Source organism: Grammomys surdaster, unplaced genomic scaffold (assembly GCF_004785775.1).
Source record: "Grammomys surdaster isolate TR1022 unplaced genomic scaffold, NIH_TR_1.0 128, whole genome shotgun sequence".
Taxonomy (NCBI): domain Eukaryota; kingdom Metazoa; phylum Chordata; class Mammalia; order Rodentia; family Muridae; genus Grammomys; species Grammomys surdaster.
The window spans coordinates 6241803-6258905 of record NW_021604586.1 but is presented as its reverse complement, the minus strand read 5'-3'; the positions used below and the strand labels follow the sequence as shown (position 1 = coordinate 6258905).

Here is a 17103-nt window from a genome sequence, read left to right as displayed (position 1 = left end):
ACCTGTGATGGCATGGACACTCTGGGCTTGCCCAGAGCTTGGCTTCGCCTGGCTCCAGCTCAGTGCACCCACCCACCTGGTCTTCACTGCATTGCGCTCCGGTGCCACAGTTGGCTGGTCTAAGTGGTCAGAGGGTGGGTCTGAGGGTCTGGGAAGGGGTTGTTGTTACCAAGGGAGTGACAGCTGTCTGCCTTGCACACAAATCCTGGGGCCAGTAGCTGACAATGAGGCAGGTGCTGGGGAGCCAACATGTCAGGGCACAGCTACCACTTAAGAGCATACAGACCAGAGGCCCCTACAAAGGAGGTACAAGACACTCCCAGACACTCTTGAGTGTTAAGCCTCTGCCCCAGGGTGAGTCAGGCACTGTGGGGGATGAGAGACAAAGAGGTTTAGGGACTTGTTAGCTTTTCCTCAGAAGAGCCATCTGCAATAGCCTCTGCCAACTTCATCTCGAACATGGAGGCTGGAGTCATATTGGGACGCTGGGAGTTCAAACCCAAGCCTCTGACCTGGCTCTACCCTTCCTCAAGCTCCCTGGTGGGGAAATGGAAGAGGGATGACAAAGGGGAGCACAAAGCAGGCTGGTCCTGTGGCAGCTCCCTGCTGACCCTGGAATTGGGCAGCCAGCGGTGGCTGGGCATTGGAGCTTGTCCTGGGGCACCTGTCCCAGGAGCAGAGTACCCCTTCCAACCTTCCCACAATCTACAAGTGATCTTGACCTGGGGTTGGGGGGGGGGGGAAGTTGGGCAGAACTAGCCAAAGGCAGGGGTGGGAGACTGCAGCTTGGTGGCTCTGTGTTAGTGGAGTAGGTTGGTCAAGCCTGTCCTGCTCAGGGACCTCCTGCTGCAGCCCGTGGAGTCTGCATCTGTCAGAACCGTTTCTGCACTCTTCTTTAACTTTTTTCCTCCAAGATTAGGTTTCTCTGTGTAGCCCTGGCTGTCCTGTAACTCACTCTGTAGACCAGGCTGGCCTCTAACTCAGAGATCCACCTGCCTCTGCCTCCCAAGTGCTGGGACTAAAGGGTGTGTACCACCACTGCCCGGCTCTTGTAGAGATTTTTAAGGTCAAAAGTGTCCTCTGGCTACACTATGCTGGCTGTCTACACACATGGCTTTCTGGATAAATTCCCAGAGCTCTGTCAAGTCCCTGCCTAGGCAACAAAGGACTATGACAGGCCTTGGCTAGTGGTCCCCAAGTCACCCCATGGCACCAGATGTGTGTAGAGGACACGGAGGCTCAGTGGCTCGAAGGACAAATCCAAGGCCTGTGTTGATTCCAGAGGACCCAGATAGCCCAGCTGGGGGCGGGGCCGGGTGGGCAGAGCCCCCACGAGACACAATAAGGGATGATAGCATCTCGCCTCATCTCAGGCCGCGCTGGGCCCTTGCGTGCAGGATATGACCAGCCCTCGAGCCGACGGCGGCCCCTTTGTCCCATCTCTGGGGACCGATCTTATCGGCTGCGTCCACCGCCTCCATAATGGAAAAAATGTGGCGAGGAAATCAAAAGTTACGTACAGAGATAGGTAATAAATAAATAAATAAGGAGCCATTGTGGTTATGGGGAAGGGGTGCCTCTCAAAGAACAGCAATGTCACGGGGCTGGTAGGGAGTGGGTGGGGGTTGCTTCCTGACTCCTATCCTGGGTCTCACAGGAGGGTCTCATAAATGCTGCTCACATGAGGGCAGTGCTACCCACAAGTAATCAGAACTGCCTCAGTTTCCCTCATGGGGCAGGCGACCAAGAGACGGGTGGGAGCACGTCCCAGTACCCGTGTGGTGTGTCTCGGTACTGTGGCTAGACCCTGGACCTGTGTGGATCCCAGCCATGGGCATACACAAGTGCAAGTTTGCCCACTTTGGCTGTTCTGCCTTGCGGCAGTCACCCTATGCACATCCCACAGAGAAAGGACAGCTCTCCAGATGAGGCCATCACATCTACCAGTCAACATGAGAGGAATGGGGACAGAAGCCAGGACCACCCTGTCTTATTGCTGCTAGCACTCTGGTCATGGTGGAAATGGCTGGGGCGGATGGGACTCCGGCCAGGATGGGCATGACAGCCAGACAAGAGCAGGTGAGGTGGCAGAGCTGGCTCTCACTTCTGTGGTGATGATACTAGCAAGAGTGCTTCACCAGCGATGGCCACAGTTAATTAGTGTACCTGTGGCTAGTGAGCCTGTGGCAGTGTTAGGACAGTCACGGCGCTGGGGCTCAGAGCGGCCGCACTAACCACACACACAGGTAGCATCATTTATCATGGCAACAGTAGCAACAGCTGTCCCTCACCGCATACACTGTCCCTCACCGCATACACAGCCCGAGGCAGACCTGTGCTCTCCATTCTGAGGAGATCATGACTCTTGGGGTTGAAATGACATGTCAACCTTATAACCGGGGAGGGGACAGGAGGGAAACTGCTGGAAGACAATGGTTGTAGCTCCCCTGGCAAGGCTGGGACCTGCCTGGCTGATGTCTGGGCCGGCTGTGGGGCTGCTAGCTGGGCAGGAAGCTGGTGGGAGGGCGGAGAAGGAAGCGACTTGATTAGTGCCGCCACCAAGATAGCCTGCCTTAGCCACAGACAGCGGGTCCGGAAGGGAGTGAGGTCAGTAGGCCACACATAGTGGGCAGCCAGGCCTGGGGGCCCCTCTAGGTCTCCACCTGCACTTCCCACTGGATGTCCTGGTGACTGACCACTTACCCTCTGCCTACAGTGTCTACTGAGAGGTCCTTGGGCTGAGGTTTTGTGGTAGGTAATGGACCAAGACTTGGGCCTGCTCAGTCCTCCCCAGAGCTGCCCATTTTGTCTGCCTCAGTTTCTACATCTGTAATGGGGGTACCACAGAGCTTCCTGCTGCCTGGAGAGTATACTCTTGTGTCTTTTGAGAAGTCTCCTGGGATCTGTTTCTATCCACACAACAGCCAATAGAATCTGCTCCCAGAGCAGACCTGCCTGGCACGCGCAGTCCCCTACTTTTCCTGGTGCTGTTACACTAGCTCTGCCTCCAGGCCATACATCAGGAGGGAGAAGGAACTCTGAGAGAACCCTGGGCACTAGACTGCATAACTAGGTCCCCACGTCTCAGCCATGTTTCTGTCCCTTGGTGACTGGCTGCCATTGCAGCTGCTGTTCAGATGGGGCCATCAACCCCAAGATCTGTAGCAGTCTGTCATGTACCAGATACTCAGTGTACAAGAAGAGAGGAGGAGGGGGAAGCAGCATGGGGAGGAGGGTGGTTTGTGAGAGTCCCCCTCCTCTGCAACATCTGAGGCCCAGGGCTCAAGAACAGTTGTCATGGCTAGCCTAGCACTCAGGTGGACAGAGTCAGCAGGCAGCCAGGGCACCCATCCCCCCATGGCCCATGCTGACCTTAGGCTATGACCTCTGAACCTTGTTTCCAGAACAATCACTTGCTTACCACCACAGTCCCCCACCTCTGAGCCTCCTTCCTCCTCAGCCCTAGTGAGATCTAGCTATGTACACTCAGCTTGGGCCTCTCATGGTGTCTGCTCCAACACACCACTCCTGGGTGGCTCAGGAAGTCCCACTCCAGCGTCATCTAGAATCACCTCTGGCCCTGGGCACGGAGGGTGGTTGTGTTTCCTACACATTCCAGGAGGGCATGTCTTTCCAGCCCCTGAGAGTGCCTGTCCCCCCCCCCCAACCCCCAAGGTACTCAGAGATTATTCAGGAAGAATGTGCCTGACAGTAAAGATACAATTTCCTTAGGTCTTTTCACCCATCTCCTAGCTTCAGATTGTTCATAGCAACCCTGGGGCCTCAGAAAAACATGAGTCTTCAAAGGGGCTCCAAGCTGGTGGGCTGGGCTCTGAAGCTGACCCTAGAGTGACCCCTATCATCTACCAGTGTCCCCTCCCCCGCTGACTAATCTTAGACAAACAGGCCTATCACCCGACACGCCAGGCCCCATGATAACGCAAAATAGCTGGAATGATTTTTCCCACCCACACATGCCAGCCAGTCGGTCGTGGGGAGGGGAGCATGCCCAGCTATCGGCCCATCTCCCAGGCTGTCCATCAGGACGAGCCGTCCTGCCTCAGCCGCCAGATAACAGGCCTTGAGGTTCACACAGAAACCCCCGGCCTACAAGATTAGTCAGCCGGACACAGTCTAGATAACAAGCTACTGCTCCATGGGAGGGAGGGGTCCTGTCTCCTGCTTCCCTGGGACCCTAGGCAGGATATCTGGCTGGAGCCTCCAACAGGAAATGGCTACTACCACCTCCTGTGGCCCTAGCAGCCCAAGACCCCAGGATGCTCTAACACTGATCTATTCTCCCAGGCAGTGATCAAATGCCGTCCAATGCCTTTCAGCATCTCCACTGTGCAGCCAAGAATTCTGGGACTGGGTGTGGCTCAGGTGAAGCCCTCTCCTAGCATGCTTGAGAGCTGGGATTCCATCCCTAGCACCATGACGAGACAAGGCTGGGAGCGCTGTCTATAAGGTCTATGGCTCAGAACCTGGACCCTGACCCGTCTGGCCCTGAGCTCTCTCTGTGTGCTCACCAGAGCCCTAAGGCTCCATCATGTCATGACCCCAATGCCTCAGGACCTTTGCATATCCAGCTCCTTGCCTGAATACTCCCTCCATCCTGATGTGCCTTTCAGTCATCAGCCTAGAGATGAGGTCCTTCTCCAGGGCTACCCCCTGCTCTCCCACTTGGCCTTGACACTCAGGCACCCCCTGTGCTGACGGACACTGTTCAGGGACACACTGGCCTGACACAGGGACGGCCTTCTTGGCCCTGCCTCCAGGAGCTGGGATGGGCTAACTGGCTCTCACTCAGATCATAGCAGATCCTGGAAAGAGTTCTGGGCTCCAAGAAACTCCTGGGCGGAAGATACACAGTCCTTCATGCCCTAGTTGGGCAGCCTGGCTCAGAGGCCTCAGCACACAGCTGGGCTCTCTCAGGCCAGGACTGTGGGGTCAGCCAGGATCCTTGATCTCAGCTGTCAGGAGCCACAGGGCTCTCCTTCTCTGCTCTGCTTTGTCTCTGGAGCTGGGAGGTGGCAGAGATACAGGTCCTAACTCTTCCTAAGGACCATGTGCTCAGTCACATCCTTTCGAAAGCTCTGCATGGGAAGGTGCTGCCCCATTCCTAGCCTGCGCTCTCCCCTTCCACAGCCTCATCAGGATTCGGCCAGATCTCCACCTGGCACCTTGACACTGTGTGGGGAAGTCACCCCACACCCATGGCATGCCTGTTTATTCTGTCCCTGCCACCCATGCCGAAGGCCTGTCTGTCTGTATAGACCCTTCCAGAAGGCCAGGATAGGCTGTTCATCTAGCCCACTGTGTATCCACACACAGATTCAGGGCGATGAGCCTGGAGGGGTTCAGGTGGTTCTCCTGATGCCTCTGCTTCACCTCCAGGGGATTCCAGAACTGAGAACTGGGTCCTGACTGGGGATGGATGGTCTTGGATCACCTAGCACATTCACATGGTGCTGATGTGCTCGGGGTAGCCTTCTCAAGTCACTCTGATGTCCTCTTGGGCCCCCCCCCCTTTATGGTCTGCCTCAAGTTCAGACTCTGCCCCTGGATCCTGTTCTCAGACAGTGGTGACCAGAATAAGCTCTGGGCTCAAGACACTCATAGGGCAGAAGAACACTGCTAAGCACTGCTGATCTCTGCGTCCACTGCTAGCTGTGGCAGCATTCATACTGACAGCTGGTGGAACTCTGGGCCTCTGCACTGCTTTACAGGAGAGCACACCCCAGGGATTGTTTGAGGCCGCCATAGTGACTCAGGCTGCCCTTCCAGACAGACTCTCAGAGAGAGCTGGAGGGAGACTCATTACAGATGGCATGCCACTCTGCTGGCACAGGCAAATAACACACAGCTGGTGTACTGATGGCATGCATTCAGCCTTTGGGGGGACCTGGGAAGGTCACCGTCCCTCTGTGTCCCAAAGCCTACCCCCCCCCCATTCTATATAATCTTTTGGAAGAAACTGGGTGGTCTATCAATTCCTTTGCTGAGGCTGGCCCTGGAGGAATCCCTAGGAAGAGGACCCACACTGTGATACCTAACTGACAGCAGCCTCCAGGCCTGTTTATTTCTGCTCCTTTGAGCCGCTGGCTCAAGACCATGTCAGGGAGGCCAGGGGACCCAGTGGGCCAGGGGAGGGCTGACGGGGTTAGCTGGGAGCTGTATCCTGACAGGGCTGGTGTGTTTGCAAGTCTCCTGACTTTAAGGTGTTAGGAAGAGTATGACACTGGGGGCACCAAGCTCCAAGGACAAGTCTCTATATCTCATAGCAAGGTGGCCATGCAAGATGACAGATCTACTTCCAGGCTATCTGCATAGCTGGATTTAAAACAGCCATCACTCCTGCAAACAAAGTCATCTCTAAGATGACAACTCAGACCCTCTTCTCTATTCTTCCTCCCAGTTAGAATTCAGCTGAGAGCCAAGGGAAGCCGGACTCAGGCTCAGCTTGGGGGAAGTTGTGTATAGAGTTCAGCCCCATGTACACAACTTCCCAGAGCTCTGGACCCACAGAGTGGTCTGCGGCCCATCTGGCCCAGGGTGTGTCCCTGCTGCGCCTCAGGGGCACATAAGCCCTCCTGCCCCGAGCCCTCCTATGTTCCCCTCACCTGTTGAGCTCAGGCTCAAATCCACAGGCCCTGGGCTGCTGCCTCTCCACTCCTGTCTCCCTTGGGTCATGGACTATTCAGGCTCCAAGTCCTCTAAACCTTTGCATGCATTCTTTTCTTGTGGACCCCTCTCTCTGACATCTCCAAACCCTTAGTGTGCCTTGGAAGGCCCATCTTGGTCACTGTCAGCCTGCAGAACACTGAGCAGGGTCGCCTGTTTTGTTCGTTTATTGGCTTTGGTCACGTGTGCTCTGAAGACACTTTCCTGGTGTCTTCTTGGGTTTTATAATCTCCATGAGGTTACAACATTCCCACTGCCCAGAAGAGGGTACTGAGACCACACCGTGGGGTCACTACAAAGCAGGACACTGGGTAGTGTGTGCCTATCACAGCTAGGGGGGTTATGAATTTGTTTGTTCCTCCATGAGAGGAAAGCCAGGCTGTCTAGTGGGTGACAAGTTGGAGTGCCACAATGACTCTCTCCATCTCTACTTCACAGAACATGAAACAAAGGTCCAGAGGTCAGCAGTCCATCCCTACACACTCCACAAAGCTGGGCTCCTGCCTCTCACAGCAGCAGCACCGAAGACGAGTGGCCAGGACCCAGCGAAGATACAGAACTCCTGACACTGGATGAAAACTTCACTGTGCACTACCGAGACTGGAGTGTACTGTCACGGAGTACCAGGCAGGGGCAGGAGGAGCCAGGGCAGAGACAGAAGCGGGAGAGGATAGGAAATCATGACAGTGATGGTGATTCTTGAAACCTTGGGCTGCACTCTACTGTTTGTAAAGCAAAGAAGACTGTAGTTGGGTCTGCAGCAGTCAGTCAAGCTGCTCCTCGGGGATACCGCAGCATGGGTATGCAGGCCCAAGGTCAATGCTGGAAGTCATCCTTGATTGCTCTTCCACCTCATTCATGAGGTGGGGGCTCTTAAGCAGGAAGAGGTCACTAACATGGCCAGCACTGCTAGCTTCGCACTGGGAATCCCTGTCTCTGCCTGGAACCACCAGTGGGCTGCTACATCCACCTGACCTTTGTGTGACCCACCAATCCTCATGCTTATGTGGCAAGCCCTAATCACTAAGCTACTTTGCCAGCCCTTCTTGAAGGATTTTTCTTCATCTGCTCTAGGCCTGGACCATCTCATGTATGTATACCAGCTATGAAGAAGCAGTAAGACCAGGCTCTGTGACAGCCACTTTCTGGGGCCTGTTTAAGTGCTGTCTCATCTAAAGAGGAGTTTGATGAGTGTCCCTAGATACTTAGAAGCCGGGTGCGTCACCTTCTGGAGATCCCAGCCTGGACTCGGCTCTGTCATGGGTCTAGTGACCATCACATCTCAGGGAGAGCGGATGAGACCAGGCTCAGGCCCAGGCACTTCTCTGAGCCAGACAGCTAGAGGGAGACTTGAGGTCCAAGCCAGCTCTGTGCCTTCTCTCCAGAGAGGAATAATGAAAGATACCTCTCAGGCAGGGTCCTTGGGACAAACAGGGTGGGTGCTGGGATCTGCCAGAGGGAAGAAGCTACAAGCCAGAGGTCAGGAAGAGTCATAGGCAACAGGCAAGGTAAGAGTGGCACTTGGTCTGTCACCAGCCTGGGCACTGCCTTCAGGCCTTAACCCTACAACCCCATCACAGGCTTGGGCGGCCCTGGAGATAAGAGCCCCTGGGCCTCCCCAGCAGCTTCCCCACCGGGTGATAAGCACGGCCTGTGCGGGAGCTGATAGGCAAGGGCTACCACGGCGGTTGGCCAGCGGCCACTTATCAACCCCATCGCTGCCCACGGCACAGAAATTCCTATCTGTGGGAGCCGATAGTGCACACCGCCTGGCCCTGGAGGATGCAAATAACTCGGGAGGCTGGGGTGCACCCTGACCCCAAACCACAGCCCATGGAGCATGGTCTTCACAGGGGGCAGGGCAGGATGCAAACTAAAGGGGCCTTGCTTCTCCATCTAAGAAAAGAAGTAATAACCCTCACGTGAGTGAGGACAGTGGGCAATGCTTCACACTGTTGTAGGTGACTTCACACCTGGGCCTCTGTAGCGAGACACAGGTCTCAGCCAGTGATGTGGTATATGCCAGTCCCTGCCCCACACTGAAGTGGGTATGACACTGTGCTGGCCGTAGGAGGCTGACGTAAGGGGCATCCACGCCTTCAAGGGAGCTCCAGGTGCTGAGTTAGTGCTCATGGACCCCCTTCCAGCTGGAGAGACTGAGTCAGCATAGGGCTGGTTAGAAGCTGGGCAGTCTGAACACAGGCTCTGCCCAATTCCATGGCTTTGGACACTGACCTGTGAGTAGAAAAGGGTCTGGCACCCATGTGATCTGCTGTAATTACTTCCACCATGGTACTGAGATCTGGGGACACTGGCCTCAACTGAGATAGGACTGTGGGTCAGTGCCCAGCTCCTGCCAGGCACTCCAGAAGAAGTGGACATCTTCGCCCTATACCTCTGCCAGGTCACCTAGAGCCCTGAGGGATGTGCCAAGCATCTGACGTACATGTGCCAGAGGGCAGTGCTCTGGGATAGACATTCTATGGGTGCACTTGATTTCCCAAGAGTGCAGGTCCCCATTCTGGCTGTGGCCTTCTAGGTCAGTCCTCCCTCTATGGCCTCAGGCTGATGCTCCATTGTGCGGCTCTCAGCCACACCTGCCACTCATCCTTGGCACTGGCGGCAGACATCACCAATTGATTCCTGCACTCTTTTAATGCCTTAGGAACTCACGGAAACATCCACATGTATAGTTAGGAGTTCATTCCTTACCCCTTCCCAGTTTGGTTCCCAAGTCTCCCAGAGGAGGGAGAGAATCTCTGGCCTGGCAAAGCCTTCTTGGATCCCTTCGACATGCCGCCTGTCCACAGACAGGAGTCTGGCTGTGTTATACCTGCATGTTCACAGACAGCTGACGATAACTGTGTGCATATGTCCCGCCCACCCTTGTGCTCAGCATCCCACTCCTCCCGTGTTGAGGACCATACACTTGGCCTGCACAGTGCCTCTTGGCCCTCAATGAGAGCCCTGGAAATCACCGATGCCCATAGTTCCCCACTGGGCCATGGTTTCTGTTTATCGGCAGCAAGGGTGCCATGACTGCCACACTCTGGGACCTGTGAGGTCTGAGCTCCAGCTGCCAATGGGACTACGAGCACACGCTGTCTGTGCAAAGGTACAGGCCTGCCTGGCTTGTGGGGCAGATGGTGACCAGGAACCTCAGATGGGCTGTGGCCCCCAGGAAGAGCAGCTGTCCTTACACAAGTGCGAGCCCACCTGGGCACTAGCCAGCTCAGACTCCCAACCATCTGCTGCCGGGAAGGCCTCAGCTCAGCAGCTCCAGGCTCTTGTCCCTGCTGTCATCTCTCAGGCCCCATAGCCAGCCACACCAGACCCTCCAAATGCCCAGAGTCCAGGCTGTGGGCATGGGCACTCTGGAGACCATCTCAGACCACATTTGCTTGGGCCAGCCACACAGACCCAGCTCCAAGGACCCAAGATCCCAGGATAGCCTAGTCCCCAGCTAGCCCAGAAGGCTGTAACAAGACTGCCCTGGGGTCACTGCACTACTACATGGGGCTGGTCAGCCTGGTTACCTGGCCCACTCCAGGGACTAGCCATGGCTGCTGCTTCTTCCTTTTCCTCTTTCTCTTCATCCTGGGGCCTCATCTCCAATTCCTGCTCCTCCATATCCTCAGGATCTTCTGGGGACTCAGGGGGTGCTGGCACTGTGGGTGGGCTCACATCTGTAGAGAGGAAAGCATTGTCATATCCTTGCTGTGCTAGCCTGTGACCAGGAGGGAAACTGAGGCCTCAGGGCGCACAGTCACCTGCCCTCTTGCCTTATCTAAGACTCCAGGCTTCCTCTTGGCCTTGTAAAGCTCTCAGCCCCTGCTGATCACAGCAGTCATAATTGGTCTTTTGCTACTGTCTGTCACAGCCCAGTGCCCACCCAGTGCACCAAGGCCCATGGCTTCTGGCTCTCTGGTCTCTGCAACAGCTGGGCCCCTCCACCAGCCCCGCACCCAATTCCAGCCCAAAGGGCATGTTTGCCTTCCTGTTGGGCCAGATAACCAGTGTGGCCCCCGATCGATGAGCTCCTGTAAAGCCCCCTGGGTGACGTCATAGGACCAGCAGATTATTAATACCGCGATAAGGGCTGTGATTAACATCAAATAAATCAATCCCATGGTATAAAAGTCCTATTATTTTTGGCTATAAATCAAAGTGGCTGGCATCTGAGCTCCAGCCACCGAGTGGAGCCGCGCTGGACCCGCCTGAACGTCAGATATGCTCTAGCGCCGTTATCGCGCCCATCACTGCGTTATCACGGCCGCCGGTGCCAGGTGCAGGCCCGGCTGTTTGTCCCAGATCCTTCCCGGCCCCACCCGCTTACCCCCTCAGCAGCCCCAGCTCCCCAATCAGATAAAGGCCAGCTCCCCGGGAAGCCATGGGTCAAAGTCCAGCAGCCGCCAGCCGCTTGCCCTTTGGCAGCCCGACCACGGCTGCACTAGTGCTGCGGCTCCTGACGGTGGCACCGATGGTGAAGGAGATAAGAGAGCAGCCTCCTAGCATGGCACCTGCTCTCCTGGAGGCCACTCAGGAGAAACTGAGGCAGCCATAGCTTCACCTCTCAGGACTGTATGCCAGGCCTGGCACTTGCCACCTCACTCCTGAAGAAGGGGTTCCCGGGGAGCTGAGGGTGAGGGGAGTCAGGGCTGCTGCCAAGGAAAGGCCAGAACCTCAGGCTGGGGGCTGGGCTTGGAATGAAAAGGGAAGGAGGAGGGTCCCTGGCCTGCATCCACTCAGTCAGGGACTCTGGTGCACTGGCTGCGTCCACAGTGAGGAGCTCCCAGGGATGAAAGGCCACGTGGAATCTCTGCTCCCCATGCAGGCTCTGAAGACTCTCTGATGTCCCCTTCTGTCTTCTCTGTCATTCCTTTTGCGTTCTTCTTCATGTGTGGTGGCCAAACAGTGATCTTGGAGATCCTTCCTTAGCTGTTCTCTACCTTGGTTTTGAGATTGGACCAACCTGACCAGGCCTGCTGGTGCCCCGGTATACTTTGTGTCTACCTCCCCAGCGTTGGGAGTGTAAGCCTGCAGCACACATCTGGATTTTACAGGGATGCTGAGGCTCAAACTCGGGTCCTAAGCCTGTGTGGCAAGCTGACAGAACTGTCTCCCTGGGGCCTTTCCCCCATGTTATCTCCCTCTCCCCTCTCTTGCAGCTGGGGGCTGCAGTGGAAGAGAGGCTCATGGGTAAGAAGTGAAGTGCTCCAGAAGCTCAGAGCTGCAGAGACAGGCGGCCAAGGCTCTAGACTTGCAGCCAGGTAGAGCCCAGGATGGTTGGGATGCAGGCATTCCTTAGACACCCCAGAGCTCATTGCCATCCCTCTTGAACTTAATGGTCTCACAGCAGAACACAGCAGTGCTCACCTCCCAAGTACTCGCTCGGCCCGTGAGTCCCTCTTCCCAGGCTTTCAGGGGCTCCTGAAGTCTCACTGCCCCACATCCAGACCTGGCCTGAACTGCCTTCCTAGAGTTTGGATAGTGTGGGGGTCTGTGGGGCTTCCTACTGTGCCCTGACCTCTGATTCAGAAATGCAGAGCCGGAAAACTGTAGCCAGGAGGCCCAGGAGAGTCTGAGGAGGTCTCGGGGCTGAGAAGTGGGGCGACATGATACTGGGATGAGTCTAAATCCAGACCTCGGTCAGATCCTTGTTGGGATGGGGGCTATGTGATTCCAGACAAACTTCTTAACCTCTCTGGGCTTGCTGGTCTGCACACTCACCTTCTCTGGGTGGACTTGGGGGCTCCTCTATGGCCGGGGCCTCTGGGGCTGTGGCTTCCTGCTCCATGGGGCTGACAGCCACGGCCTTGGCTTCTTCTCCGGCCTCCATGTCTCTGAGGGAACCTGTGGACATGAGCCCCAGGAAATCATGAGGTGCTTCTGAATAAGGCCACCCTGGTTTCCTAATGGCCACACAGGCTGAGCTTTGGTACCTGGGTAAAGTGGGTAACAGGACATGGGCAGGGCCAGCTAGCCTTGGAGGCGAAGGCTATGACCCCTTCTGGGTCCCCTGGCGCCAGCACATGAACTCCACCCCATGTGCTCCCAGCCCACAGTGATTCCTAAGCTTTGGGGTCACTTGCTGCATGTTTTGTCCTTGTCCTTCCTGTTGTCTGTCCCTCCCCAGGCAATGGACACCCTTCTTGCCAGGACAAGAGTCCCAACCTTTGCAACCTTTCACTACCAACAGAAGCCAACACGGATCCTTCTGGGCTCAGATGGGTCTTACAGGCCTCCTGCCTCACAGGTCACACACACACACACACACAGCGGACATGTCTGCTGTCTCTTATGGCCCTGGAGGCCCCATCTGTCAGGCCACTCCACTCTTGGGGTTTGGTCCAGGGTTCTCCAAGGGTGAGTTCTTGTGCTTACTACATTGAGTAAAACTATGCTGTGCACAAACATGGCGGATGCATGATCCTGCTCAGAAAGCAGGTGTCCTTCACAGTAGGGGCTGGGAATCTTTCTTCTCCCTCCCTCCAGATGAGCTGGGGGGGGGCATCCACCTAGCAGTAGAGATGGCAGGCTGGAATAAGTCCCATGGTTCTGATGACTCCCAGGAGACGCTGAGTATACAATCGCCCCAGGGTATGGGTGACAGGAACAGAGAACAGAAGCCCTAGGAAATCCTCACCTAGCCCCACCCCCCAGTTCTTGCTCTTTAGCCATAGCGCTGCCCTCAATTTGTGTTCTTTAGCCACAGCTTCCAGGGGATGCCTGTCCTGTCATTTTGTGGTCTCTGAGGAGGTGATGAGCTTAAGTCTTGGGCACACCCATTGGCGTATGAGGAGCCCTGAGTCTCGGAGCAGTGAGGCCTCAGGGTGCTAGAGAAAATAAACCAAAAGGCCACGATGTGTCAGTGGCTGAGGACACCTGAGGTGAGGTGTCTGCCCCAGGCTGGAGGACAGGGCAGGCAGCATGCAAGAGCCACCTTTGGTTTTGTTGTTGTTGTTTTTCTTTTCAGATAGGGTCTCATGCGGTCAGGTTGGCCTTGAACTTATTGGGTCAGTGGCTCTCAACTTGTGGGTCACAATCCCTTTGGGGGTTCAAGGACCCTTCCATAGTGGTCAACTAAGACCGTCATGAAGCATAGACATTTATATTACAGTTTGTAACAGTAGCAACATTACAGTGCTGAGGTAGAGGGAAAGTAATTGCATGGTTGGGGTCACCACAACATGAGGAACTGTGTTGCAGCATTAGGAAGGTTGAGGACCAGTATACTATGTGGTAGAGGCTCTGCCCGCACCTCCTGAGTGCAGGACTACAGGCATGCACAGCACGCCTGGTACATACTGTGTGGGGGATCTGGCCCAGAGCTTTGTGTACGGTAGAACAAGTGCTCTCTACCAACTGAGCAGCAGTGCCTGCCTCTTCAGAGCCATTTCTGGAGGCAGGCCCGTGTCTTCAGTCAGGGGGTGGACTAGAATGCACTTTAATGCTTGAAGATTTCCAGCCTGTCACAGCTAATGCAACCTGCCACTCCCCAGAATCGAGGCTCAGGCTGCACCTTCTCAGAAGCAATAGAGGTTGTGTGGGAGACGCACAGGCCCATGCTAGGGACATTGATATCACCACGGGCCAGCCTGTACCCAATGCTGAAGCTACTGTGGGATCCATAGTATTGGTTTCGTCAGTGGCATGGGGACCCATGAGGATGGAAGAGACGCCAGGCTAGGACCAGGTTTTCAGACAATCTTGTAGATGGGTGCATAATTCCGACCACATTTCTGGGGTCAGTGCTATCCTGCTCACACTGCCTCATATGGCCAGATGCTATTCTAGGGTGCAGGGGTCTTGTGTCACTGGACATTGCATGTGGCTCCTGGGGGCGGTAAGACCAAAGAACCACAGGTTTCTGGGCCAGGAACATAGGCAAGAACACGGGGTGAAACTCGAGTGACCTATGGGAGTTGTCTGCACCGAAAGGCTGTGCAGTAAAAGCGGTGAGCGAAGGCTCATGGGCAGACCCCCAGACACCCGCCTCTGAGGTCTGCAAGGGAGGGCTCTGCCATCAGCCTGGGACACTGGGCTACCAACACAAGTCCCAGGGAGGGGAAGTAGGGTGGGCTCCCTGGCTGCGGTTCTGTGGGTGCTAATTCTAGACCCAGCCTCCCAATCTGTTCCAGCTGTATTGCTCTAGGAGGGTGGCAGGCAGGACTCAGGCCTTCCACAAACAGGGCTAAGGCTCACAGTGGCAGACTCAGGGCAGCCTGGACTCATGCGTTGACCCTTATGACCTTGGACCAGGGCTGGAAAACAGTGCTGTGGTGGAGACCCACCCTGAGCAGAGCCACCCTTCGGGATGCTGGAGACAGTTCTGCCTAGGCACATGTACCTTCAGTTGATCTCCATGCCTCTCCAGGGGCTGGGAAGTCGCCGGAGTCTCAGATGCCTATTCCAGAAAATAGGATTAAGTCTGTCCTCAGGAACTCTGGGACTGGCACTGAGCTGGGCCACTGAGGGGGCACAGGCTGAAGCATCCTTCCTCGGTAACGTCACGGAGCCCAGCCTGGTGCCCACCCAGGTGGATCCCACACCCAGGCGCCTGGAGCAGGGACATCCTCCATTTACAAGAACAAAGGAGAGCACTCCTCACAGAGCCGTGGGGATGAGCGTGGAGAAAGAAGCCGGGCTGCAAGCGGCTCACTCTGATGTTGTTAATTCAGTTCCAGAACAATTAAAATGGCTGATAATGCAGGAGACAATCACCACTGGCAAACCGTGAGCCCACAGACGGATGTGGCATTCCTGCCTAGGGCCACTGAGGCTTTCTGAGCCCCAAGTCAGCTCCAATGGAGCCTAAGCTGGCACTGGGCCCTCTGCTCCACCTAGACCCATGAAGGCTGTGGAGAGTAGGAAAGGGGGAAACTTGGCCCTGTAGGTCAGGGCTATCTGTGAACTATGGCTGGACACTGGCCCTCCCTAGGATGTCCTATACTAGAGTCCTTTTGGGGAACCTCACTGTTCGCAACCAGGTAGAATGACAGATAAAAACTGTGTCCTTGCTGTGTGACCTTGGGCAAGCAGCTCTACCTCTCTGTACTCCTTCTGAGCTACGAATGGAAATGATCACAGCTGCAGCCTCCCAGGACTGCTGGCCAGCACTATCAGAGTGCAGCGTAGTGTACTGGGGTCAGTGCTTTGCAAATACCAGCTGTCACAGATTCCTGCCACCAATGACCCAACAGGGCCAGGGAAGCGGTTATTAAGCACAAACCGTGTACAAGAAGCCTGGGCCCAGCACTTGACAAATGCCCTTAACCCTTCCCACTTCCATAGCCTAGTGAGGTCATCTCCAGTCCTGTCTCCATGGGGAACCTAAGGCACAGAGGGTTCACGCTGGGTTAGATCTTGGTATGTAGGGTCATACAGAAGATGTACTGCGAGCCATACTGCATGCCATGGAGTGGAGGGCAAAGAAAAGTGAGGGGACCTGAGGATGGTCTTACCTAAATTCCATTGCCATAAGCAGCCAATCATTACCACCCACCTCAAGAGGGAAGGCTGAGTTACACCCACTTGATGGATGGGTAAACTGAAGCATTTAACTAAAGCAGATCAGCTTGCCCATGATCCCTAAGGAAGAGACAGGGGATGCTGCAAGGAGAGAAGGAAACTTGGACCACATTCAAACCTGACCAGACAGGCTGTTCCCCCCTCAGTACAGTTTTGAACCACACCTCTTATTACCCATAGTAAGGCAGACACTGGCCCTGTTGCCTGGCTACTGCTCAGGTTGGAGAGGTCCGAGTACAAGACTACATTTCTCAGTGGCATCCACAGGCCACCATGGTGGCCACCCACAGCCAGGGCAGCACTGGGTGCAGCCCCCACAGTGCCCCGAGCCCCTTGGTTATCACAGGGAGCAGACGCCCAAGCGCCCATCCGTCTCCTGCTCATTAAGCCGGACGCCGCTTGGGAATGAAAACATAATAGCTATTTGATTGGGGGTGAGATATTTTGCATATTGGCTCGGAGCTGATAGCGGAATTTCATCAACTCCCTTTTTCATGCTTTAAAACTGAATTATGGAGACGGGCTCTGTGCAGCAGGCTGATGCCCACTGCCTTCCAAGTCCTCGTATGTGAGGGTGAGTGCCGCCCTGTCCTGGCTTTGAGGAGTCGCAATGAAGGGTGGTGGTGGTCATTTTGAAACCACCACATGGAGGTCACTGCAGGTCCTGGAAAGGGGATTAAATCCCCCAGTCTGTGTCACCCAGACAGCATGGAGGGGTGTCCTTAGTCAGGACTGTGCCATGGGTGAGCCCCCTGCAGACTACCACATGGGGATGAGAACCACTGATAAGAACCAGAGCAGCACCCACCTTTCCAAAACTTTGGTCCCCAGGCCAAGGCCCACTGGAGCCTGCCTGGCCCAGGGTCCTTCCTTTAGGGTCACCCAGAG

General features: G+C 55.5%; 1 protein-coding gene across 1 annotated transcript in view; it reads right to left on the bottom strand.

Moving 5' to 3' along the window:
* Window positions 1-17103, bottom strand: part of Zfpm1 (zinc finger protein, FOG family member 1) — a 55308-nt gene that overhangs the window by 20430 nt on the left and 17775 nt on the right. Inside the window, exons 2-3 of the mRNA XM_028753768.1 lie at window positions 12415-12537; window positions 10221-10370 (exon numbers count right to left, since the gene is read on the bottom strand). Of these exons, the coding sequence (XP_028609601.1) occupies window positions 10221-10370; window positions 12415-12537 (273 nt within the window). The remainder of the gene's footprint in view (window positions 1-10220; window positions 10371-12414; window positions 12538-17103) is intronic.